The 24,063-nt window shown below is 46.8% G+C and overlaps 5 protein-coding genes across 5 annotated transcripts; 2 read left to right on the top strand and 3 right to left on the bottom strand.

The window, feature by feature from the left end:
• Nucleotides 1-11,588: 11,588 nt before the first annotated feature.
• Nucleotides 11,589-12,419, bottom strand: MYCGRDRAFT_50563 (uncharacterized protein; the record flags this gene model as incomplete). The annotated part of the gene is made up of 2 exons (XM_003847794.1): nt 11,589-12,196; nt 12,251-12,419. 2 exons carry the CDS (start codon nt 12,417-12,419, stop codon nt 11,589-11,591), a joined length of 777 nt encoding a protein of 258 aa, XP_003847842.1.
• Nucleotides 12,420-13,536: 1,117 nt separating this feature from the next.
• Nucleotides 13,537-14,916, top strand: MYCGRDRAFT_77156 (uncharacterized protein; the record flags this gene model as incomplete). Its single annotated transcript, XM_003848203.1, has 2 exons — nt 13,537-13,647; nt 13,713-14,916. 2 exons carry the CDS (start codon nt 13,537-13,539, stop codon nt 14,886-14,888), a joined length of 1,287 nt encoding a protein of 428 aa, XP_003848251.1.
• Nucleotides 14,917-16,167: 1,251 nt separating this feature from the next.
• Nucleotides 16,168-17,185, top strand: MYCGRDRAFT_101681 (uncharacterized protein; the record flags this gene model as incomplete). The annotated part of the gene is made up of 3 exons (XM_003848204.1): nt 16,168-16,487; nt 16,541-16,841; nt 16,899-17,185. The coding sequence occupies 3 exons, from the start codon at nt 16,176-16,178 to the stop codon at nt 17,183-17,185; spliced, it is 900 nt and encodes a 299-aa protein (XP_003848252.1).
• Nucleotides 17,186-17,732: 547 nt separating this feature from the next.
• MYCGRDRAFT_96870 (uncharacterized protein) lies at nt 17,733-18,163 on the bottom strand (the record flags this gene model as incomplete). The annotated part of the gene is made up of 2 exons (XM_003847793.1): nt 17,733-17,829; nt 17,886-18,163. The coding sequence occupies 2 exons, from the start codon at nt 18,161-18,163 to the stop codon at nt 17,733-17,735; spliced, it is 375 nt and encodes a 124-aa protein (XP_003847841.1).
• Nucleotides 18,164-18,454: 291 nt separating this feature from the next.
• Nucleotides 18,455-19,428, bottom strand: MYCGRDRAFT_96869 (uncharacterized protein; the record flags this gene model as incomplete). The annotated part of the gene is made up of 4 exons (XM_003847792.1): nt 18,455-18,469; nt 18,587-18,688; nt 18,848-18,917; nt 19,064-19,428. The coding sequence occupies 4 exons, from the start codon at nt 19,426-19,428 to the stop codon at nt 18,455-18,457; spliced, it is 552 nt and encodes a 183-aa protein (XP_003847840.1).
• Nucleotides 19,429-24,063: the final 4,635 nt, after the last annotated feature.

Raw genomic sequence — 24,063 nt, 5'->3', positions numbered from 1 at the left:
GGTTTGGGTGCGAGTTTGTCGCCTCTGCTTTCTCAGTCGTCTTTTTCGACCAACAGCACGCCTGCGCGAGAACGCGGCCATTCTGGCGCGGGATCGGGGAGTATCAGGACCGGCATCAATGGGATTGGATACTTTGACCTGCTGCCGAACAATTCCGCGGGAGGGCTGGTGTCCGGCATGACGCCATCCGCCGCGGCGAACGCCAGGAATACCCCTTACTTGCACGCGCAGCGCAGTCCTAGCAGGCCTGCTAGTCGCGACAGCAGCGTTGGATGGAACACTGGTAACTCTGCTCTGCGAGGCTCCACGAGACATGCGCCGTCGATGTCGGCGCCGTCGAGTTCCAATATGGGTGCGCCGCCCATGAGACGACCTGTCAGTCGGCTTGGTTTGGCGGCGGGGAGGAGTGAGAAGGCTGGGAATGTGGGTGATGCTGGGACTGCCAGCACTGCGGACCATACTCCCACGCATGTCCCGCCGCCGCACAACCCTACTGGCGGAGGGAGAGTGCTTCAAAAGGTCAAGAGAAGAGGGTTGGGAGGGACGGATGGTGTGGCGAGGTGACGAATGAATGCTCAATGAAAGATTGAGATGTATGAAATTTCTTTTGTCAATCGAGCGCGGGAAACAGGACATACTTTATGGTAACGGAAGAGATTGGGTTGGATGCACAGGACTTTGTGTTGATAGGAGGAGTCTTTTGAAGCATAGCATGGCGTTTCTGGGAATGGAAGATACTGCTAAGGTGGTTACGCTGATTGGTAGACATGAGGTTGTGGTGGAGAGTGGGATGGTGAGAGTCAGAGGCGGAGATCAATGTCATTTTTGTATCTGCTCTCGTCCGCATTGTGATTCTAGTAAGCACACTGGTGCGACTGCTTGCTCGAGTTGGCCTTGTCACTGCTGCTAACTAGAAGCAGTATGCTTGGTCGACTCGCGGCCCAGACACGATACGGAGCAGATGAAGCCGTGGTCAATCGCATCTGGAGGAGGAGGAAGGTGCGACATCGAGATGGTTTATTGGCCCGAAGGGCCTATAATAGTCGACTGCTTTTGAAAAAACCGGATAAGGTTTGATTGGCTCACAGCCAAAGTTGAAAAAGTTCCTATAACGTGACTTTCTGCCTACGTGATTGCTCTACCTCTACGCTATTCTGCCTAGTCGAATTGTTTTCTACAGCGCTACTATTACCTTACAAAACAATTAAAACGGGCGCTATGCGCGATCTATATAGTTTACTACTTTAGAAAAGAACTCTAAAAAAAAGAGGCCGGGCGGGCTATAGACCCTTCTTATATCGACGTAGCTTTAGGTGCGCACCTCTAGGCATTCTTCTACGTCCGTAGGCACTACGACTTCCGTTACTACTACGCTAGCAAACCCGGCCGTCTAATGCTATAGATTGCTATAATATATAGGTAAAAGTATCTACCTCTACCCTAGTAGTGCTAACGCGTACGTAACTACGCGGCATCCCTAAAACTATTGTTTTTATCCTCGAATTTCTCTCTAAAGCGACGCGTTTACCTTAGAAAAGAAAGCACTCGTACTCTAGATGTTAACTAAACTCTACACTATACGGTAGTATAGACCTCTGCCTCTCGCCTCCTTCTATAATACCGCCGGTAAGGAGTTTAAGTCCTATAACGACTATCGTACTTACTACGCTAAACGCTTAGCTAAACGTTGCCGTACTAACAATAGTTAGGTAATGCCGGTTACGCGTTAAGACGGCTCTAGCCCTAATTAAGAGTTAGCCTTTCTCTTACGACTCGTAGCGGTACGCCTATATTTCTTTTCTATAGTAGCGCTGTTACCTTATAAAAGAATGTATATAGTACTAATAGAAATTCTAGGGAAATAATACCTCTATACGAGTAGAAAGGTAGGCCTCTATAGCTAAGCGACGCTCCGCTCTACTACTACCTTAACGATACGTCCCTTCCTACTACGATCGCGATATCCTTCCTCGCCCTCTACCGCCTCTACCTCTACCGCCTCTACCGCCGCCGGATCTACTACCTTAAGAGCTAGATAAGGAGATAGTAGTATTACGTACCGCTAGACGGCTACTCGTAGTAAGACTACGAGAAGAGGAGAAGGCGCGTATCGTAGTAGAGCGTACGGCTAGACGTACGGAGAGGGCGGCGCTAGCTACTTAATAAAGGTTAGCTATAGTAGAATCGTTAGATATAATATACGATAAACTATACGAGCGGGCGCATAGGATTCTACGCGCGTACGATGCCGGTACTAATCTACGTAATCCGGCCGTATCGGAGAAAGACTAGGCGAGAATCTTAGGGTAGATAAAGGATCTAGATACTAAGCGGATAAACTTCTGCCCTCGATATAAGGAGCGATAGTTTAATATTAAGGTGCGGCTTTTCTTTCTAAACTGTCGGATTTCTTTTCTAAACCGTAGGATTTCTTTTCTAAACCGTAGGATTTCTCTTCTAAACTATAGGAGCTAACACCCTTTAGATTATACCCTCCGGCATTTGCTAACGATATAAGACCTCGGATTTACGTAGGCCTAACGAGCCCTATTTAATGTTAATAGAGAACAACTTAGATCCTAGCTCTGTTCCTATATAGTTACCGGTGCTAGCGGATATTAAGCAACTACTAATCGCTCCGGTCTATATTAGTATATATATAGTCTACGTCGACGGCGCTTAGTAGAGATATAAGGGACATATTATAACCTTTGCCCGTAATATTCCTAATGTCGTAAGGACACTACCTCGATTACCTAGTTAGTATAACACGATTCTAATCCGGCCGGAGTAGGACATATAGGATCCTAATCGTAGGTAGTTTATAGCTTAATTTCGTAGATCCTTTATAGTTAATCGGCACAACGTCTAGGTATTTCGATATAAAGTAGGCTATACACCTTATAAAAGAAATGCTAACCTATAATATAGAGGTAGCTAGAATATCTATATAAGCACTATCCCGGCTACGAGGGCATCCGTATCGATAAATACGCCCTAAACTCCCTACCTAAGGATAGAACTGTCTTCGATAAGATCGCGACGGTAGAGGTCGAGGATAATATAACCCTACCGGAGGGTAAGACTAGCGCTAACATTAAGGGCGTAATAGAAGGCGCGGCCGTACCGAACACGTTACTAACCGAAACAGAAGTAGCCGACTTTCTATAAGGTGCGTTTTCTTTTCTAAAGCGGCGTTGCTAGCTTATAAAAGAAATGAACCCGGACTAAGGAGTCTAACCTTCTATAGGACTACGACCGAACGCCGAGCAATTTAGAGCTATAATAGTCTAGCCGCGTCTATAGACTCTACGGTATTCGTAGCAGAACCGTAGCTCGTAGGAGGTGCGCAAAGAGCGCATCTTCTTACTCGCATTTCCGTACCTGTTCCCTTAAGGTCTTATAGGTCTATGCCGATTTCCTTTCTTTTCTAAACTACGTATACGCCTTAGAAATTAAATGCTAACTCTCTATAGATTAGGCACTCCCGAGACAGAGGAGCGTTCCGCTTTTGCGGTAGATTTAGTACTTAATAAAGTACGACGACGGTCGGTTCGCTCGTTACTAGCGGTTCCGGTACGTAGTATTTAATACCTAGATGCGTAATATAAGCGGCAGTCGATCTCGCTAGATTATTAATCGCAAGAATAGCTATACTATAACCCTTAACTAGCTACGTAATTATCTTCGTAGTAACACTCGCGAGGCGATAGGCTTACTTAATCGCGTCGTACGTATATCTACAAACATTAAGGGGATCCGGCCGTTCTAGAGTAAAAAGCGATTAGAGCTAACATTATATGTTTACGCATTAGGTATGCTTTTCTTTTCTTAAGTACGTTTCTACCTTATAAAACAAAGCTAATCCCGCTAGGCAAACCCGCGTTTTTCTTTACCTTTAGCGTAGCCGACATATAGTAGGACAGCCTACACCGGCTTTTCCCTAACTACGAGCGGTAGAAGACTAGTATAGATATAGAGCGGCTCGATATTAGGCGCCGGAACCTTCGTAATTATCTATACGTCGCAACCTAGCATTTCTACGATCGGTTTACATCGTTCTTTAACTAGGTTAGTTTCTATCTATAGCGACAACGCTACTATAACTACAAATACTTACATCTATCCCCGTAGGTCCTTAAGCCGAAGTTTAGCATCGTTAATTACTAGTTCCGGTACGAGTTCTAGGGCCGTAGTAGCACCTATATATATAGCTTCGTATAGTGCGATCTACGTATTATATAGGAAGTATATAGTAATATCTAAGACGAGGTAGAGCGCGCTACCTTTACCGTATTCTAGGACAAGTATATCGTTGCTATTAACCCTTAGCTAGGTAGAGCCCGTGCCGGTGTCGGTACTCGAGGTATTTATAATACTACTACGGAAGAACTAACTAACACCCTTAAGGATCTGTCTAATGTTATAAACCGCGTATAGTAGTACTCCTACGACGGAAGCAAGGTAAGCGCTTTCTTTCTTTTCTATAGCGGCTGCGCGGTATAGAAAACAAATAGGCCTAATACGAAGAACCGGACTAAGGAGTCTAATATCTATCTTATAGGGCTACTACTAACGTAGAGTGCGCGGAGCTACACCTAATGCACCGACTAAGTGTCGATTCTACTTCCCTCGAGCTACCGGCCCTACTACTACTAACCGCGCCCGCAATCCTTACTACCCGCTATTTAATGTAGCCTCGAACGACTCTATAATAAATGTATACTACCTAATAGTCGCGCTAAGGTAGCGAGCGAACAGCGACATCTTACCCTATACGTCCACGAAGGCGGTAATTAACTACGTTAGGAAGTACGCGACTAAGAACGAGCCTACTACGTTAACATACTAGTAGATTGCTAAAAGCCTCGCACCGTATTTAAACGAGAATCGGGTAGGTACTTCTACTTCTTTCTTTTATAAAGCCTAAAGTACACCTTATAAAAGAAATGCTAACCTATGCTAAGCCCGAACTATTACTCGTAGTTAGGACGATAAATCGATTAATTAGGGAACGAGACTAGTCGGCGTAGGAGGTTTCCTACATCCTCTTTAGTTTGCTACTATCGATAGGTAGCCGTAAGGCTATTAGCTTTAACTATCGACCCGAGAATTAGCTCGGTACGATAGTAGAGCTAGATAATAGTAGTAAAGATGTTAAGTAAGGTAGGACGCCCCTTTAGAAGTATAAGGCTAGGGACGAGGCGTACGAGGATACTAGTCTATTTACCTTCCTTACGACATTCGACTACCGTAAGGGTAAGGACTTTAAACCCCGGCCGAATGCTCCTAGTCGCATTCTCTACTATATGCCTAGGTATTTCTTTTCTATACTACAACTACTACTTTAGTAAAGAAAGGACTAACTTCCTTAGTAGATATTCCGCTATACTAACCGGCCTAGATTACGAGGACTTCTGCCGCCTAAAAGTCGTCCTTTACTATCTATTCCGCGAGTATCTAGTGCTCCTATACGACGGCTATACTACCTAGGCTAATGCCTTTCGCTCCTACTAGCGGTAGTAGTAGGCTAAGGACGACAACGAGCACTATTACTACGCCTTCGACTATATAGATAAGATCCTCGATAATCTAGACGAGGAAGATAAGTTCGAGCCCGGTAAGGAACGATAGGAACAGGGCGCTAGTAGTACCGAGCTACTAGCCGGATAGACCGTTCGTCGTAATCCTATAGCGCGGCGTAAGGATCCGAACAACCTTAGTAAGCGGACTAATAACTAGCTATATAATTAGGACTTCTATGTTAGTACGTACTAGCGGCAGTAGGATAAGGAGTTGCTTCCTAGGTAAGAGCTAGATATCTATCGATCTAGTTAGTAGGAGCGCGCGAAGGCTATATATCTAAAGTAGTCGGAGGTACGGTTCTAATCGCTAGAGGTAGTAGACATACTGTCTATAGAGCAGCGCTTAGTCTACGACGAGGTTATAAACTACTATAAGTCTAGTCTCCGTAGTAGTACGCCGAAGTAGCTCCTCTTAAATGTCGACGGTCGCGCTAGTACTAGTAAGAGTTTCTTAATTAAGGTAGTCTTAGCCTATTTGTAGGTAAGCATTTCTTTTCTAAGGCGGTAGCGCTAGCTTATAAAAAAAATACTTAAATAGCCCTCTTTTAAAACCGGACTAAGGAGTCTAACTTTCTATAGGTCCTATCGCCCTATACGACTACTATCCTCCGAGCGGCGCCTACTAGTTCTACGTCCTTTAACATCGCCGGTAGTACGCTACATTCGCTATTTAAACTACTAATTAACTACCTATTTAAGAAGCTGTCCTCGGCGGTAGCTACAACGCTATAGAGCGGACTAAAGGATACTAAGTACCTTATTATCGACGAGAAGAGTATAGTTAGCCTATTAACGCTCTACTACATCGATCTCCGGTTAAAGTAAGCGTTCCTTAATAACTAGTTCTTCGGTAGTATAAACGTCCTCCTTTTCGGTAACTTCTAGTAGCTTCTACCGGTTAACGATAAGGCACTATTCTTTAACGTTACGAATCTACTAGCCGGTGCTAGCCGTCTATTACTAGAAGATGTACTTAGTTATAAGAAGTATAGAGCGTTCGATAAGACGATCGAGTTAACGGTGTAGTAGCGTTAGAGCGACGGCGGTACGGAGTTTACGGCCGCGTTAGAAGGACTTCGTAACGCGACGGTTACCTCTAACTACTAGAAGACATTGTCTACTCGATGCTAGGTTCGTATCCCCGCATTTCCTTTCTAAAGCGTAATAGCTACCTTATAAAAGAAAATCCTATCGACTTAGCGTACTAAAAATCTCGGTAGTCGAACTTTAATTTTTAGTATCCGGTATACCGCTAGTTCGAGGATACTATCCGGTTGTACGGTACTAACGTAGATGCTAACGAACACAACCTTTCTCGTATGCGTAATAGTAGCTAGCTAGTCTTCTCGTATATAGCGACTAATAGTTACCCTATCGCTACTAACGTTCCTACTACTAAGGCTAGGTTTCTCGACAACCGCGTTAATATTAGTATTAGATGTAAGCTTATAATCCTTTAGAACCTATAGACGGAGCGTAGCATTGTTAACGGTACCGAGTATCGCCTATATAATATAGTATAGAAGGCTAGCTCTACGCTAATGTCGAGGCCGGCGACGAGGAACACCTGTACGTGGTGCCGGCTACGAACCTACGACGACATCGTCGTCGTAGAGCTAAGTTTCCTCCGGAGGATTGGAGAGGCTGTCGATCCCTCTTCCCTTACAAAAACAACACGACCTGGAGGTATACCTCCCCTCGAAACATAAGCTATAACAGAACAATAGCACGATTCGAACGAATAGCTCTCTACGCTACGAACAAGAAGAAGAAAGAAGCAGTCCACTCTGCCCTATACGCGTACCTCCTCGAAATCCGAACCGAAATCGCACCTCTTTCCCTCTAGAGATTCGGGTCCTCTACGGAAAAGTGCACTTTAAAGAGTTGTTGTTTGTTTGTTTGTTTGTTCCATTTACGTCCTTTCGGAGTCCAAGACTATGTAGGACGGCCTTGCGCGCAAGGCAGTAGATCTATTTACAATCAAATTCTTTTAGTATTCTTTGACCTTAGGGGAAAACCCCGTGCCTAAGGTAGAATCTGTAAAGCAGAATCTACCGAAGGACTTCAAAAGCAGCGCAAAACAAAGGAAATCCAACGAGTGTCGTACAGCCGGGGCTGTAGAATTTTCGCGTATCGTTGTCTGCAGCTAGGGCTGCAGAATTTTCGCGCTAAGCTTTTTGTAGAATTTTTAGCGGATCCTTCCGCTTCGCACGTACGCTACGAATTCGAAAAAGAGAGAGAGGAATGCCGTGCAAAATGCCGTACAAAAGCAGCTGTCCAACTCGCTGCCTTCTCTTGTCCTTAATACGCCTTTGTAGAACTATATGCCGCTTCCAAACGTATATAGCTACGCAGGTTAATCGTAGAGTTGTGGATTCCACCGACTGTTCCAGCTCTTTAAAGTGCTTCGGTTCGGATTTCGAGGAGGTGCGCGTATAGGGCAGAGTGGACTACTTCTTTTTCTTCTTCTTCTTCTTCTTGTTCGTAGCGTAGAGGGCTATTCGTTCGAATCGTACTATTGTTCTGTGCTTATATTTCGAGGCGGATTTCGAGAAGGATTTCGGGCGGATTCGAGAGGCGGATTTCGAGAAGGATTTCGGGCGGATTCGAGAGGTTTTCGAGGAGGTTTCTTCTAGACTGTCTTAGTTTCCCTTCCGAGGAAGGTACTTACGACGGCTACCGCGTAAAGGTGCAGTCTGTTCGGCCGTCACTTTAAAGAGTTAGAACAACGGTGGAATCTACAACTCTACGATTAACCTACGTAGCTATATACGTTTAGAAGCGGCATACAGTTCCACAAAGGCATATTAAGGACAAGAGAAGACAGCGAGTTAGACAGCTGCTTTTTGCGCCTTTGCGCTGCATCGCCTTACGCTGTATCTCTTTCGAATTCGCAGCGTGCGTACGTACGAAGCGGAAGGATCCGCTGAAAATTCTGCAAAAAGCTTGGCGCGAAAATTCTACAGCCTTGGGCCGTAGTAACACTCGTTTGATTTCCTTTGTCTCGCATTTGTTTAAAGTCCTTTGGCATTGCCTTAGGCACGGGGTTTCCCCTAAGGTTAAAGAATACCGAAGAATTTGATTGTAAATAGATCTACTGCCTTGCCCTTAGGGCAAGGCCGTCCTACATAGTCTTGGACTCCGAAAGGACGTAAATGGAACAAACAAACAAACAAACAATACGCTAATGTCGTCCGAGCTATAGGATTAGCTATATTACTTTCTCGTTACTATGCCGCGAGCGACCTACGACGGTCTATATATTAAGGAGTATTCCTTACGTAGATCTCGGTATGCCGTAATTCCTATCTTCCGAAGCTAGGTTCGTATTTCTTTTCTAAGCCTACGCCCTTACCTTATAAAAGAAATCCGCCCTTACTAATAATAATTCTAGCGCTCCTTTTTCTATAAAGGCGAAACTCGTACTCGTACCTAGTTCCCCGTTCGACTCGCGTACGCTATTACCGTTTATAAGGCGTAGGGTATAATACTATCGAAGGCTGTCCTTAATATCTCTAATAGTCGTAAGAACGTACCGTTATTCTACGTCGCTATCTCGCGTAATAAGAAGCTAGATAATCTACTATTTAAGGATACCTTCGACTTAGAGCGGCTTACGGCCGGTAGTAGGATTGTCGCCGAGATGCAAGCGTACGACTAGAATAGGAGATTAGCGTAGCGAGTTACTATCGCGGATACCTACCGCTCGGATGTTTAGTATAGTTAGCCTTTAGGTAACAACAACGCGTTCCGTCCTCCTCGAGGGACCTTCTAATCTCTACTACTTTCTTTTCTTAAGCGACGCTTATACTTTATAAAAGAAATAGACGGAGACTAATGTAGCTAATATCGAGACTAAGACTAAGACTAAGACTAAGACTAAGACTAAGACTAGAAATACGTATACGAGAGCGAAACTAGTATTTATTCGTACGTCTTATACCCCGAAGGGAAGCGTTTCTGTCGTTAATAATTAACGCGGTCTTATACGGTCACCCGCCCGCTAATTAGTAGGATCGGGCGCCGATGCCGCTAATGCTTCTACTAGTATCCGCCTATAGGTAAGTTCTTCTATAGGTAATTGCCGTAGGTTCTACTATACGCGCGCTAGTTAGTAATAGTTCTTTTATATAGTAATAGATAAATAAATTACTTACCCGGTCGCTAGTATAAAGTAACGGTCGGCCTCGCCGGCCCTCTCGTATAGCGCGTACGCCGGCACCCGCTAGACTCTAGTTTCCTAGCGGAGCCTAATATAGGTAGTACGGCGGCGCACCGCGTCGGTCGCCTAAGCCTAGCGGGCTAGCGTTACCGACTACTATACGCGCGAGTTAGCTTAGTTTCTTTTCTAAGTAGCATTTACTACTTTATAAGGGAAAGGAATATATACCTAAGTGTCCGCCTACTACGGGCGACGGTACGCGAAGGTACCGCTTCCGAGCGGACGGCTACGCGACCAAGGAGTAACGGGAGTACTAGTACTAGCGCCGGAGGGAGTCGCGGGCGCGGGCGAAGGAGAGGGGCTATATATAGGTTAGCATTTATTTCCTAAGTAGCGTATACCGCTTTATAAAGGAAATGCTTACCCGGGCGCTACGAACATGCCGTCGTCGTCGTCGTCGTCGTCGTTAAGGCTACGTAGTTAGTTAGTTACGGTTCTCTAATCTATAGCCGTTTATAATATATCTACTCTTAAAGTCTTATAGCTTATAAAGCTCTTAAAGTCTCGTAGACTAGTAAAGAGTTAAAGAGAAGGATGTTCTTACCCGGTAGGCCCGTCGTCGCCGTACTCGACCGGAGCTAGCGGAGCCGGAGTAGGGGCGGAAGAAGACTCGACCGGAGCTAGAGGAGCGGGCGCTAGGGCGGTATACGCTAGCGGAGCCGGAGGTAGTAGAGCTAGGGCCGGGGCAGCGATAGTAGTTAGGACCGGAGCGACGATTAGAGGAGCGGGAGCCGGAGGAGGGGGGGGGAGGTAGTACCGTAGCGCGGTACGACGGGCGCGGCTATTAGATATTAGTTTTGTTTCTTTTATAAGCTATAGTAGCGGTTTAGAAAACAAAGGACTAATAACTTATAGAGCGGTAAATACGGTAGCGCCGCGTCTTATCCTCTCTTCTATATAAAGGTTAGTCTCGGTATACTATAATAAGGGTCGCTAGATTAAATTACTTACGCTCGCAGCGACGGTAACGCTAAACGGCGTCGCTCTTATAGAAGGTATTCTACTATAGTTAGCGCTACCTATACTACTACTCTACTACAATTACTTACGGCTCGCGATAGCGAAAAGCGGGAGGGAGGGCTACCTATAGTAGCGGCGGCGGAGTTAGAGGTAGTAGTAGTAGTTACTTATAGGATTAAAAACATTACAAGCTAGAGGAGAAGTTTAGATTTCTCGTTTACGTTTCTTCCTATTATTAACTTTCTCTATATTGTGCTCCCTTTTCTTTTATAACTAGCGCGCTTACTATAGAAAAGAAAGGCTACTACAATTAGAACAATAGTAAAGTGAATGAAGTTAAACGCCAAGCATCGTTACATCGACCCTAAACTTTCGGCCGGAGCCGGTGCTATGCCGAATGCGTCTTAGCCCTTCGGGCCAACTCTTTAAGCACCGCTCGGCAAAATAGGCTTTATCCCTTTGTTAGATCCGGCGAAGGTCGAACGCAGCTATAGAGACGGTTTAATCGCGGTGCTCATTGCGAATTTTCTGGCTGCTCGACATTATCTCGGCGACTTTGCTTCTAACAAAAGCTGTATCGACAAGACCTTCGGACCAATCCCTCTACTATTTTGCTAGTAACGTCGTTACTAGTCTCTCGCTCTTAAGCACGCTACAAAAAGCTCGGATATGTATACTTTCCGGGCTTAATCCCTATCCCTCGGATAAGAGCACGGCCTAGGTCGATGGCCCTTAAGTGTTGTCTCCCGCATAAGACTGGTTTCCGTCGTGATGATGCTGTTTCTTTCGAAGTCCATAGCTGACTTCCGCTGCGAGGAGCGTTACAAGTAGCCGGGATGTAACGCTAGCATAAGGACTACCGCGCACAGCATCAACAATGCATTAAAAAGATACACGAAGACTTCGTGCGATGCAATGGAGCCGTCCGGGCCTTGAGCGTACTCGACTACTCGTACGATATTACGAATGACGATGCACCCGCTGGCAGTCAGAAGCGAGATCAAGTATCTTCTCCATTCGAGCGGCCCGGAATCGGGTCCGACCTGCGACTTGTAGCGTCGGTAGAGTGTAACTGCCGCACTGATAAACAGAGCAAAGACGAGAATCTGGAACACCAGACCTACGACCACCACTTTTGCGCCGATTTCTTGAATGTTGCGGCTGGTGGTAACGCCCATGCCCACTCCCGCTAGCTGTACGAGGAAGCAGACCACGTCGCCGAAGATGAACCATTTGGACATCCTCGACGGTCGTACCGGAGAGAGGTCTTGCGCAGCTAGAGCCATAATGATCCGACTCAGAGACATGTAGATGGTAGCAGCGAGGAAGATCGGAGCAGGAAGCACGAGAAGGTCGTAGAGGACGTAGGCCTTGAAGTTTGTTGGAGATCGAGAGAGCCAGAATCGGACGTAGTATCCGAAGGTTTCCACTTCGAGGGGATCAGCTAACGCAAGGAGGGGTCGTGGGTTATCATTGTACTTACTGACGCATCCGATGAGAAGTGGAATGAAGTGCCAGGCCCGCAGCCAGAATATGTGTCCGATGTGGCCGAGAGTTGCCAGTCCGAATGTCGCGATGAAGATTATGGCTGCAGCGGCGTTTGGATGGTATGGCAGACCGAGCCAGCGCCCGTCGTCAGTAGCAGCGTTCATGGTGTTGATCTGGAGCGCAAGAAATTGGATGGTATGTTCGGAATGGACTGCGATCCACAGTCGAGCGAGAAAGGTAGAATTGGAAGATGGACGAAAGCGAACTTACGCTGTCGCTCTTTATGTACTGGCCACAGCTGTGCACGCAACGAGCGATCGACACGGCGGTGCCGTCCGTTGCATTCACATCGGCCCATTCATACGGTCCGTGAAACACAAGGCGTATTCGTATTCGAATGAGATTTTGTGCATCACGAGGTTCGGTTGACAGGAGCAGCATTGGCGATGCTGGAGTCCGCAGCTGCATCGTCCGGCTACACTCGTCTTGCTCTCCGTCAGCATGGCGGTTCGTTGCCGATCTGTACCTGGTTCTGCGTGAGTGGTGATGTTGTCGGAGACCTTCAAGTGGAAAAGTCGACGTTTGTGGCCAATACATGGTCCGAGCTTTACGAATACGCTGCTGAAGAATGCGCATTTACGCAGACTGTGGTGCCTTTTCTTCGACTCCATTGCAACTTGCCATCCTCTCGCCCAATTTCTCCAATGAACTAATACGCCAATCGAGAAGACATTACTCATGGCCTCATTCTCGTATGTCTTATGCTCGGTCTGGTCCACATACATGTCGCAAGTTTGAGCCGATCAGACAGTGGATGGATCGACGGGCGGAGAGGGGAGAATCATTAGAGTCGTTTTGATCATCCCCGCATTGGAGACTCGAGCTCTCGCAGCAGTTGCCGTAGTCCGCCCACGGACAGCGAATCCGTCAATGACCAATCGAGAGTGTGCATACAATCGAGCATGTATTCCTTCGGCTGCTAAATGCGACAGAGCCAGCTCCAAACCGAACCACCTGAGAGCGCGCGGACCTATACCATTGCTGATCCAGGCTCGTTTTTCGCCGACGAGGAATTGGACGTCGTGAGCAATGTTGTCAAGATTGACGTATCCGATCGCCAGATGTGGTCCGAGCTTTACGAACACGCCGCCGGCCGATCTGCTCCACGCGGCCTTTAGGTGTGTCGTCCACCTTTCTTCGGAATCGTATAATCCGTTACCTTTTCCCGTCCAGTCTTCACTCTGCTCTTATGAATACGCTATCCGAGTACGCATATACGCGATGATCGAGACAACTCACGATCCGCCTCATGACAAGAACCATGGCCTCAGCCGACGCACTCATCGAAAGTCCCGCGCTGGCTGCATAGAATGTAAACGACGCCGAATAAAGGTCAGTCGTGTCTTGGGGAAATATTTGTGCTACCTCGTCGGCTCAACATGACTCTTCTCTGGCAGTGCGACGAAGTCAAGCCTTCCTGCGGCAATTGTGTGCGGAGGACTGTGACTTGCAGATTCCGCAGCAATGCACCGGCAACCCGATCAGAAGATGCATCGGCAGCGACCACTCCCTCGCAACACACCGATCCTACGATTGTACAGCTATCGTTTGATAGTACGATCTCAACTCCGACGGCTCATCTCATACCCTCGACCGCCTCAACTCCGCCGATCCCCTCCGCAGCTGGCGTTGAGATACCAAACCTCTTCCACTTGGAGCTGTGGCATCACTGGCTGACCACCGCATGCCTGACCTTCTCCGACGATGACAACAGAGTCGGTATGTGGCGGGAAACGGTGCCTCAACTTGCCGTCCGTCACAGTTATGTTGCACAGCTTCTCCTTGCACTCTCTGCCCTGCATCTTGCCCGCTTGCAGACCGTCCGTCGAGCTCTCTGCATGGCCACTTCAACGGCTCTGCAAAGCAGCGCCATAGATGGTATGATCGATGGATTGGCCGCCAGTCCCGACAGCGACCGTACGAGCTCGTTATTCATCGCCGCAACGCTACTTTGCTTTTGCAATTTGGCGAAAGGGCCGCAGGATGGACAGTACCTTCTGTATGCAGATACCGCAGAGCCGGAATGGCTGGGACTGCTTCAAGGCGTGAAGTCCATCCTTGCTGAACATCGTCATGTTCTGGCTGATCTCTCGGACGAGGACGGGAGGGCGGGAGATGTGGAGGAGAGTGTCGGGCCTGACCTTGCTCTTTCGGGATTTTCTGCTTCTTTCGACAAATTGAAGACCAGCATCGAGAGCCTGCGCGCTGAAGATGAGTCGTTCGCAAAGTACTCCCGCCCTGTGGACGACCTGCAGAAGTGTTTCGACAGTGCCTTCTGGCGCCAACAAGGCTCGGATGTCATCAGAGTACACTCACCTGCGGTGTTTGGTTGGCTGTATCGATTGAATGCGGAGTACCTGAAAGCTCTCCAGGACGGGAAGCCCATGGCTCTGGTGATATACGCTTACTACATGGTCTTGTTTGCTCGACTGGACCGCTTCTGGTTTGTCGAGGGTTGGGTTGATCATATCATGGTGGACATCCAGCGGAGGTTGCATCACACGTACAAGCATTGGATGGAGTGGCCTTGCTTGCTTGCCCAGCCGGCAGAGTCACAATCTGCCGGAGGATGATGAGCCGGGTGCCTCATCAAAGGGAGGAGCACACCCTGCAAGATCGACCAGATGACGAATTGCAGGTTGCGACATGTCTTTTCCTGAAGCATGGATTAGAGAGACAGCTTACAAGCCTATATGCAGGCTGCACTCTTGATCCAGATGAGATGTACCCATCGCGGCACGATCGAGTGACGCCAATCAGCCGGTGCGTACTTCGATCGCTCATCACGGAGCAGGTGGCTGGCCCGACTGCGCAGGAGCCGGGAAACGTGCTCAAACAGATTAAGAGAGACGGTTTGAACAACATGCAGACCTGCTGTGGATAAGGCACGGTGACGACGCATGACTGATGACAACTACTACGCATCTTCAGGAATGCTGAAACAACCATGTCAGGATTGGAATTCTGCCTCGTTGAGATGATCATAATTGAGAGGACATTTCAAGGAAGTCCTCGATTGGATCGACAAGCGAGCACACAGAGTCGTCACACACCAAAGCCACCGGGTCGAAAGCCAGCCGCCTGCGTGGGTTGATGGACGTGCGCGAATCACAATTGCTGGCCAGACCAGAGCAGACCAGCCCATTGCTGGCTTGATCTCAGTCAGCATGGACATTGGGCAAGGACGGCTTCCTCTCTTCCGTTCGACGCACGCAATCGACGTGAGCCTTGACTGACTGATGCTGATCGGTGCAATGTGTTCGACTCGACCCAGTTGGCTCCTTCTTGGTTCGTTTCCGCCCCAGCATCGTCGTAATCGAGATTCAATAAAGGTACTCTGCCATCCGGGCATCGATTCGTGCGCGCCATCTCCACGAACCATGGTACACACCACACACCACACATCACAGCGACAGCCACACCTCGCACTGTCATCATTCATCGTGCACGAGTCGCAAGTGCGCAGGATCTTCTCCTCCGCGGGACGCTAGAGACGGCATTGGTAGACCGAGGTGGATTGATTGGGTAAGTTCGACCGTTTGGAGCTCGGAGTTCGCACCTTCACCCGCGCAAACCTAATCGTCGTCGCCAAAGTAGGCAAATGCGATTCGATCCACTCTTTCATTTCCCGGTTTTCCGTACGAACCACGTCACACAGGAGCGCCACGAAAAGCAAGCCACCCCTGCATTCCCCTTGCGATACATCGCGATCTGCCCTGGGATCCTCTCTTCACAGCCCTGCCCTCTCTCCACCTATTCGTCCCTACCGAGACACGCCAGACTGACCTCACCTCTCGCGGAAACGAACGAGTAAACAAAGGAAGGAACGAAACCCACAACACCGTCAACAACAAAGAACAATGGATATCGATGAGCCACATGGAGGCCATGGCTTCGGCCATCTCATGAAGAAGATTCCCGCGACCGCACGAGGACATATCGTTGCAGTTGTTGGAGAAGCCGTAGGAACATTCTGTTTCTTGTTCTTCGCCTTCACTGGTACCCAAAGTGCCAATGTCGCGTCCAATCCCAACACGGGTGACACGGTCATCACCACAACTCCCCAGAAGAACCCGGCGCAACTTCTGTACATTTCGTTGGCTTTCGGTTTCTCGTTGGCTGTCAATGCATGGGTCTATTTCCGTATCAGCGGTGGTCTCTTCAACCCTGCGGTTTGTGGTCCTGAGCGCCCTTTGAATGGACCAGTCACTGACCAATCGACCAGGTCACTCTCGGTATGATGCTCATCCAAGCCATCACTCCTGTCCGAGCCGCCCTGCTCTTCATCGCCCAGATGGTCGGCGCCATTGTTGCAGCATACGTCGTCCAGGCGCTGTTCACCGGCGGATTGAACGTCAGCACGACTCTCTCCGACACCACGACCGTTGCTCAAGGTGTCATCATCGAGATGCTGTTAACCATGCAACTGGTCTTCACCATCTTTATGTTAGCTGCAGAGAAGCACACCGGTAACTTCATCGCGCCCGTCGGTATCGGTCTTTCACTCTTCATTGCAGAACTCACTGGTAAGCTGCCATTCATCACTTCTCTTACATGTGCGACATAGCTGACGTTCTCAACAGGTGTCTTCTGGACCGGCGGCTCCCTTAACCCAGCCCGCTCTTTCGCTCCCGACGTCGCACTCGCCAGCTTCAGCTCTGACCAATGGGTCTACTGGGTCGGACCATTCGCCGGATCCATCCTCGCCGTCTTGCTCTTCAAGCTCGTCAAGTCGCTCGAGTACGACACCGCGAACCCCGATCCCGAGGCTGCGCTGCCACCTGCTGGCGGTCCTGTCAACGATGGTCCCAGGGAGTCGATGAACCCGGGAAGGAGCTCCGACTCCGATGCTACCGCTATGAAACACTAAAAAGTACAATCACCTTGGCTCAGATTGATAGAGGACGAAATATCACGACTTTTGCTTGAGGAATGAGTTCAGCGCGGCGTTGGAGGGGGAGGCATGTATATACACTGCCTGCGGTATACATGATGTTTGCACTGTGAGGAGAGATTCGATACGCTTGTTTGTGAGATGTGATGCTTCACAGATGTCAACACCAAAGCACAGCGAACTGCCGTCTCCTCTGCTTCCGCCCTGCTCGCGAATCATGCTCACACGCCTCGACAGCCCAAATGGATGCGACAATCTCGCGCTGCAAGTGAGCCAGATGAAAGCTGATTGGGTTGTGATGGTTGTTGCCACGGCGCTGGCTCTTGGACAGAAGAAGACGAAGGCCGTTTTCAAGAGCGCAGTAGACCTTGCGACGTGATTCGTTTATCGTCTATCAAGAGGGAACAAGGGAGGAAAAGGTATGCTACGCCTAGCAACTGGAACGCTCGCCTCCGTGAGACTGTCCAACAATATGAAAACACCACAGGGATACTTATACAAGCCTGGGTCACACCGAACGACCTCAGCTCTTCAACAGACGCACGATCATCGCCTCGTACGCGTTTGCGGGATCGGTCTCGAGGCCTACGTCCTTCGCTGCGTCGTCCCATTTTCGGAGTCTGCCAATCTGTCAACAATGGGCTTGATCGAGTCGGCGAATGACCAAGACACGTACTGGCACATCTCGTCGCACCAAGGATTCGCAGCCCACTCATTAAGCTCGTCGCCTCTCATGGGCTCTCCTTGAAAGACCAGCGACTTCTTGCTCGCTCCCGAAAGCGTATCGTGATAGGCAGGATCGGTCCCGCAGAGAAATCTCTTTGCTGCAGCATGTGATCCTACCAGAAACCCGACTTTCTTCGAGTAGCCCAGCCGAGTGAGGTATTCTTCCCCGATACGTTCGTGTCCTACTCGTCCGACACCGCCGGCGGTTGAGTCGTGTGTGGAGTTCATGCTCTGCACCTCGTGTGCGATCGATCAAATCTCGTGAGCTGGCAGGAATTGGCCAATGTCGTGGAGCAGCGCTGCAAGAACCGTCTCGTCATCGGCGTTGTTGCGCTTAGCTTGGTGGGCGGCTTGGAGGGAATGTTCGAGTTGTGAGATGGGCTCTCCAATCTAGTCTCCTTATCCTTTGGTGTTAAGGAGGTTGATGAGGTATGCGGCCTTTTATTCGGGAGATTCCATGATGGGCTCGTCGAATGGGAGTGGCGATCACTGGCTGACTCTCTACGGCGAAGGTCGTTCTTAGATGTTGGGTATCTACCGTAGGTCGTGTCAATGTCGTTCATTAGACCCTTGCCCACGTGTTCGGGCTGGCTGAACACTCGGAAAGAAGACCAACGACTACTAGTCGGTAGGGATCGGCGCTTCACGCACTGGCTTCGCCAACGTAGCGGCGGCATGTGGCAGTTTCGGAGCGACACGGAGAAAGGGAGTGATGAGTTCGCTGGGTCGTTGACCTGCCTCCTCTGGTGCGGACTAGTGTCGCGAGTACGAGTGACATACTGCAGTGGGACAGTCGAGGAATGCTTCCAAGGAACATACACTGTTGATTAACTAATATGGTAAACCATGCCTCAGTTCCCACCCTGTCCCCAGACAAACAAGTCTCACTACATCGCCAAAATCCCCACTCACGTCCAACCTCTCCTCCGGAGTCCAGATTCCGGTGCGGGAAAATGAGGCGTTACACCAACCCCCGTCCTTGCTGCCACGCCGGTCTTGCGGATTTCCCGTTCTTATCCACAATTGACCTGCGCAAGCTTCCATTTGCCCCTCTTCCTCGGGTCCAATCTATTCGACAGATTAGACAAACATTGGGAACCGTAGAGAAACTGATTGTTTGATACTTACTCGGCACACCCGTACGTCGGTCCCTTCCAAGGACTGTGCCCGTTGTGGGCGGCTACACCGTCCGGTCCTTGGAAGGGTCCAAGACTTGTACCTTGAAATCCCGGGCCGACGAAATTGCACTGCTGATTGTTGTCGGTGTAGAACACAACGGTACAGTCCTTCAGCAGTCTGACTGTCGCGCTTTGGGCGTCAAAGGAATTGGGGACGCCTGCCGGTTTGCCGCACGACGTAGCTTCGTTTCCGGTCATTCGGTGTGATTCTGCGCCCTGGCAGTGCGTTCCGGACCAGAAAACTATCTCGTAGGTGGTGAAGGCGTGGACCATGCCGAGGCTCGAGAGGATCACTCCTACGATGGGGATCTGCATCGTGATGGTGATGATGAGTTGTCGGTTGTGTCCGAAGCTTGGTAGGTTGAAGGTCGAGGATGGAGAGTGGGTTTTTTGTTTGACCGTTCTGGTTGAAGAAGGAAGGAGGTTTGGAGGATTGCGAAGAGGGAAGGACAACCAGCGAATTCTTATACGAGGGGATGTTGACACTGGTCGTGGCAGTGTCCTGGCGGAACCAAAGGGAGTCACCCAACCGGACATGCTACTGCCCTGCAGAATGGGAGTGGAGGACGTTGCTCCGTGCGAAGAGTAAGCCGTGCACCTCGTATCCTACAGATTCTGGATCAAAAGCACATGAAGCAGTCAATGCCTGTACCCTGGAGACGATACCGACATCTCCGGTCGAATGCTACCTTCCGTTCAGCCCTTTCTACTTCGGAGCTGGAAGAGTCGGATGAATTCCTTCGCGAAAGCTCGAAATCCGTACCTGCACATCGAATTCGAGCTTCCGGGAGGAGCAGGTCGAATTGTAGAGTCGAGGGGGTTCATTCGATACCCGCCCAAAATAGGCCTCCGATTGATTGCAGCGTCAGCACCGCTTCCCGGATGCACTCCACGGTCTGTACTTCGCGGACCCCGCCCGAGCAGGCAGCATGCCTGCTTAAACAAGGCAGTGCTTCGCCAAACCTAGGCACCGCCGGCGCAACGTCCGCGGTCTGTACTCCGCAGACCCCGTCCGAACAGGCAGCATGCCTGCTTGAACAAGGCAGTGCGGTTGTTTCTAAACCGAGGCAGGTCCGGAAATATCACACCGATTCTACACAGCCTCGCAGCCACCGGTAATCTCCGCGCTAGACGCGCACGGACGATTTAAGGTGCACAATTACCTCGTTTTGTCCGCGCGTAAGATTTCCTCGTCGCGTTATGCTTCGTCGTCGGTATATACGCTTTTTTATCATTTCGAGGTATTGTCGTCGCTACTCTTATTATTACTTACTAGTTACTCTATACTCTTAATTGCCGCTTTGTTTATCCCCTTTCTTAGTACGCTACTACTCTATTTAGTATCTCTATCGCCGTCGTAATAGAGCCTATTATAACTAATACTAAACTTAAGGAGATAATAAGGGAGATCGCGAATAATCCGGATTATAAGATACTAGAGTACGTTAATAATATACTACTCGATATAGCTAGATTCGATAGAGGGTTTAAGGTCGGCGGTAAGAGTAAGAATAAGAACGTAGTAATATCTATTATTAGTATATTAGTAGAGGTTATTAGATACGATATTACTACGATATAAGGGTAGATTAAGGAGCGTTATAACTAGCTCGAGTAGTAGATTCTAGATAATACCGCCTCTCGCGCTCTTAAGAAGGAGCTATTTAGTAATATTAGTAATAAAGATAAGGATATAGATATAAAGAAGAAGAAGCGTAAGAGGCTAATTAGTAAAAGTATTATAACTAAGCGATAGAGTAGTAGTACCTCTTAGTTAAAGGCGTTATTATAACTACCGCTAGACACTAAGTAATAGTAGTAGCGTCTTATAGTAGGTAGAATCGACTACTACTAACCTAAGGTACTAAGAGGTAAGTATATACTATACCTTAAGGGCGCGGTATTAAGTATAGAATTATATTAAGAAATAAGTAGTAGCTATAAAGTATATTAAGTGCTACTAACGACTAGTAATATTATTATTAGATCCTTAAAAAAAAGGAAGAATCCGACTACTATATATTACTAAGACCTAAAACTACGCTATACTATAAACTATATTTAGTACTATTTGCCCTATAATATTTCCTCCCCTACTTATTATATATCTATACTATAGATATAATAAGTACTACTTAATAGTAACTAAGCTCCTTAATATCGTTATTACGAAGATCTAGCTTATTAAGCTAGTTCTTAGCGAGCTAGTTCTCTTCCTTACTACTAAACTATAGGTATTACTAGTAAACCTACTCTATAGTCGGTACGTATCCGTTAGTAACGTAACTAGAGGTACTAAAAATAGATAGATTCTTAGTATTAGTCTTAGCTAAGAGGTTACGAGCCTTACTCTCCTTAACTATATTACCCTTAGTATTAATAGTTACCTTTAAACCCTTACTATTATTACGGATATTAATTTCCTAGGCTATTTCCTTAACCTATAGCTTACTCTTATTCTTAGCTAGTATAGCTATACGCTTAGTACGCTCCGTATTACTTTTCCTACCTTATTATACTTACTACCGCTAAAGTAGCTATTATTAAATCTAAAGGCTTCTTACTCTTACGGACGGACGTAGTTAGCTATAGTAAGGAAGATACGAGCGACTAGTATAGCGCGAGTCTTAGTAACGTACTCCTTATAGTAGAACTTAGACTTAGTAAAGAGGGCGTCTTAGTTAGCCTTAATACCGGTATCGAGGTAGGTAGTAGTACTAAGAATAGCGTTTAATAGAGTACTTTACGTATAGATAACTACCGAAGTAGGGAAGGGCGTAGTCGGTATACTATAGTTATTAGGCTTACTAGACGGAGTCTTAAAGCTAGGTATACGTATAGAGTAGGAATAGATAAGCTCGGCGACGGTACTAGCTAAGGTATTCTTAATAGTACTACCGGGCTTACTAGTAATAAACTATAGTAGGGTAGTTATACGTAGCTTAGTTATAGGTCCGGTTAATCTATACGGAAGTAGTAGATAAGAGATATAAGTAATACCGGCCTTTACCGGCTAAAGATACTAGTTAGTCTTAAATTCCTAAAGATTCTCTATAGTAATTATCTTATTAGTAATTATTAGAACTATTATATTACGTAGACTAAGCTTAAAGCAAGTATCCTTCGTAGTAGCCTCCTTATCTATACCCTTAGCGACTTTAGAGTTAATAAGTACCTACGTACGCTCCTCTATATTAGTATACTACTTCTTCTAGTATAGGTATATACTAGGGATAATTAGGGTATAGTTCTTCTTATCTTTATCGGTAAGGGAAACTAAGCCTACTTATATCGTTCGTAGGTGTCAGAGGCTGGTGCCTGAGGCTGCATCGGCTGTGCCGATGCCTAGGCCAACGCCCAACGGACGAACGCCGGTTCAGAAATCCACTAGGCCGAATCGGGAACAAGCTTCCTTTCGGCCGACTGGAAGGCTACGTATACGCCAAGCGACGCTACGCGCACACACAGCTTATACTCGACGTTCCGTTGTTCTAGATAGATCTTCTTTTCGGTAGCTTTAGAATTTTATACATTCGGATCTGGCCCTTTGTGAGCAACTTCGGTTCAGACCCTTACAGTAGGAATTACTTAGTCGGACCGAGCGCGGATCGAGATTTAGTTTTCGAGAGGGCTACGGAGTTTTTAGAGCTTAGCTAGAGGTTTTCTAAGCTTCCTCTATATTTAAATATATATAGAAAACCTATAGCTAGTCGAGGAAAACCTCGTAGCTTAAGAGAAAACCTCGAATAGTAATAAATACTAGGAATTTACTAGTAAAAATAAGAACTCGAGGTTTTTAAAAGAGCTACGAAGTTTTAAAGGCTTAGCTAGAGGTTTTCTTAGCTTCCTCTATATCTAATAGTATAGGGAAAACTTATAGCTAGTAAAGGAAAACCTCCTAGCTTAAGAGAAAACCTCGAATAGTAATAAATACTAGGAATTTACTAGTAAAAATAAGAACTCGAGGTTTTTAAAAGAGCTACGAAGTTTTAAAGGCTTAGCTAGAGGTTTTCTTAGCTTCCTCTATATCTAATAGTATAGGGAAAACTTATAGCTAGTTAAGGAAAACCTCCTAGCTTAAGAGAAAACCTTAAGTATCTATATATACTAGGATTTTACTAAAGGAAATAAGAAAAAAAGGTTTTTCGAGAGAGCTATAGAGTTTTTAGAGCTTAGCTAGAGGTTTTCCTAGCTTCTACTATATCTAAATATCTCTAGAAAACTTATAGCTAGTAAAGGAAAACCTCTTAGCCTACTAGAAAACCTTAAATATTTATAAATACTATAATTTTACTAGTATAATTAAGAGTTAGAGGTTTTCTTAAAAGCTATAAAGTTTTAATAGCTTAGCTAGAGGTTTTCCTAGCTTTTACTATATCTAAATATCTATAGAAAACTTATAGCTAGTCGAGGAAAACCTCCTAGCTAAAGAGAAAACCTCGAGTATCTATAATAGTAAGAAATTTACTAGTAAAATAAAGACTTAGAGGTTTTCTTAAGAGCTACGGAGTTTTTAGAGCTTAGCTAAGGGTTTTCCTAGCTTCTTCTATACCTAAATATATATAGAAAACCTATAGCTAGTCGAGGAAAACCTCCTAGCTTAAGAGAAAACCTCGAATATTTATAATACTAAGAAAAAGAAATAGAAAGATAGATTAATTAAATTAATAAATAAGTAAATAAAGAAACTAATTCTAATACTTATTTAGCCTTTCTAGGCCGTCCTCCTTTAATACCGCCTTTAATCTTCTTAGGTCGCCCTCCTTTATTTTTAGTTTCTATTATACTTTCTTCGTTATTTTCGATAGTATCTTCTATATTATTAGTATTTGTTTTATTACTACTATAACTATCTCTATTAGTATAAGATCTTTTACTTAAAGGTTTATTAATTTCTAAGTTTTTATAATTAGTAGTAACTAAAGTCTTATCTTCCTTATTAATATAATT

This window comes from Zymoseptoria tritici, chromosome 12 (assembly GCF_000219625.1).
Source record: "Zymoseptoria tritici IPO323 chromosome 12, whole genome shotgun sequence".
Lineage (NCBI taxonomy): Eukaryota > Fungi > Ascomycota > Dothideomycetes > Mycosphaerellales > Mycosphaerellaceae > Zymoseptoria > Zymoseptoria tritici.
This window is presented reverse-complemented; position numbering and strand designations above follow the sequence as displayed.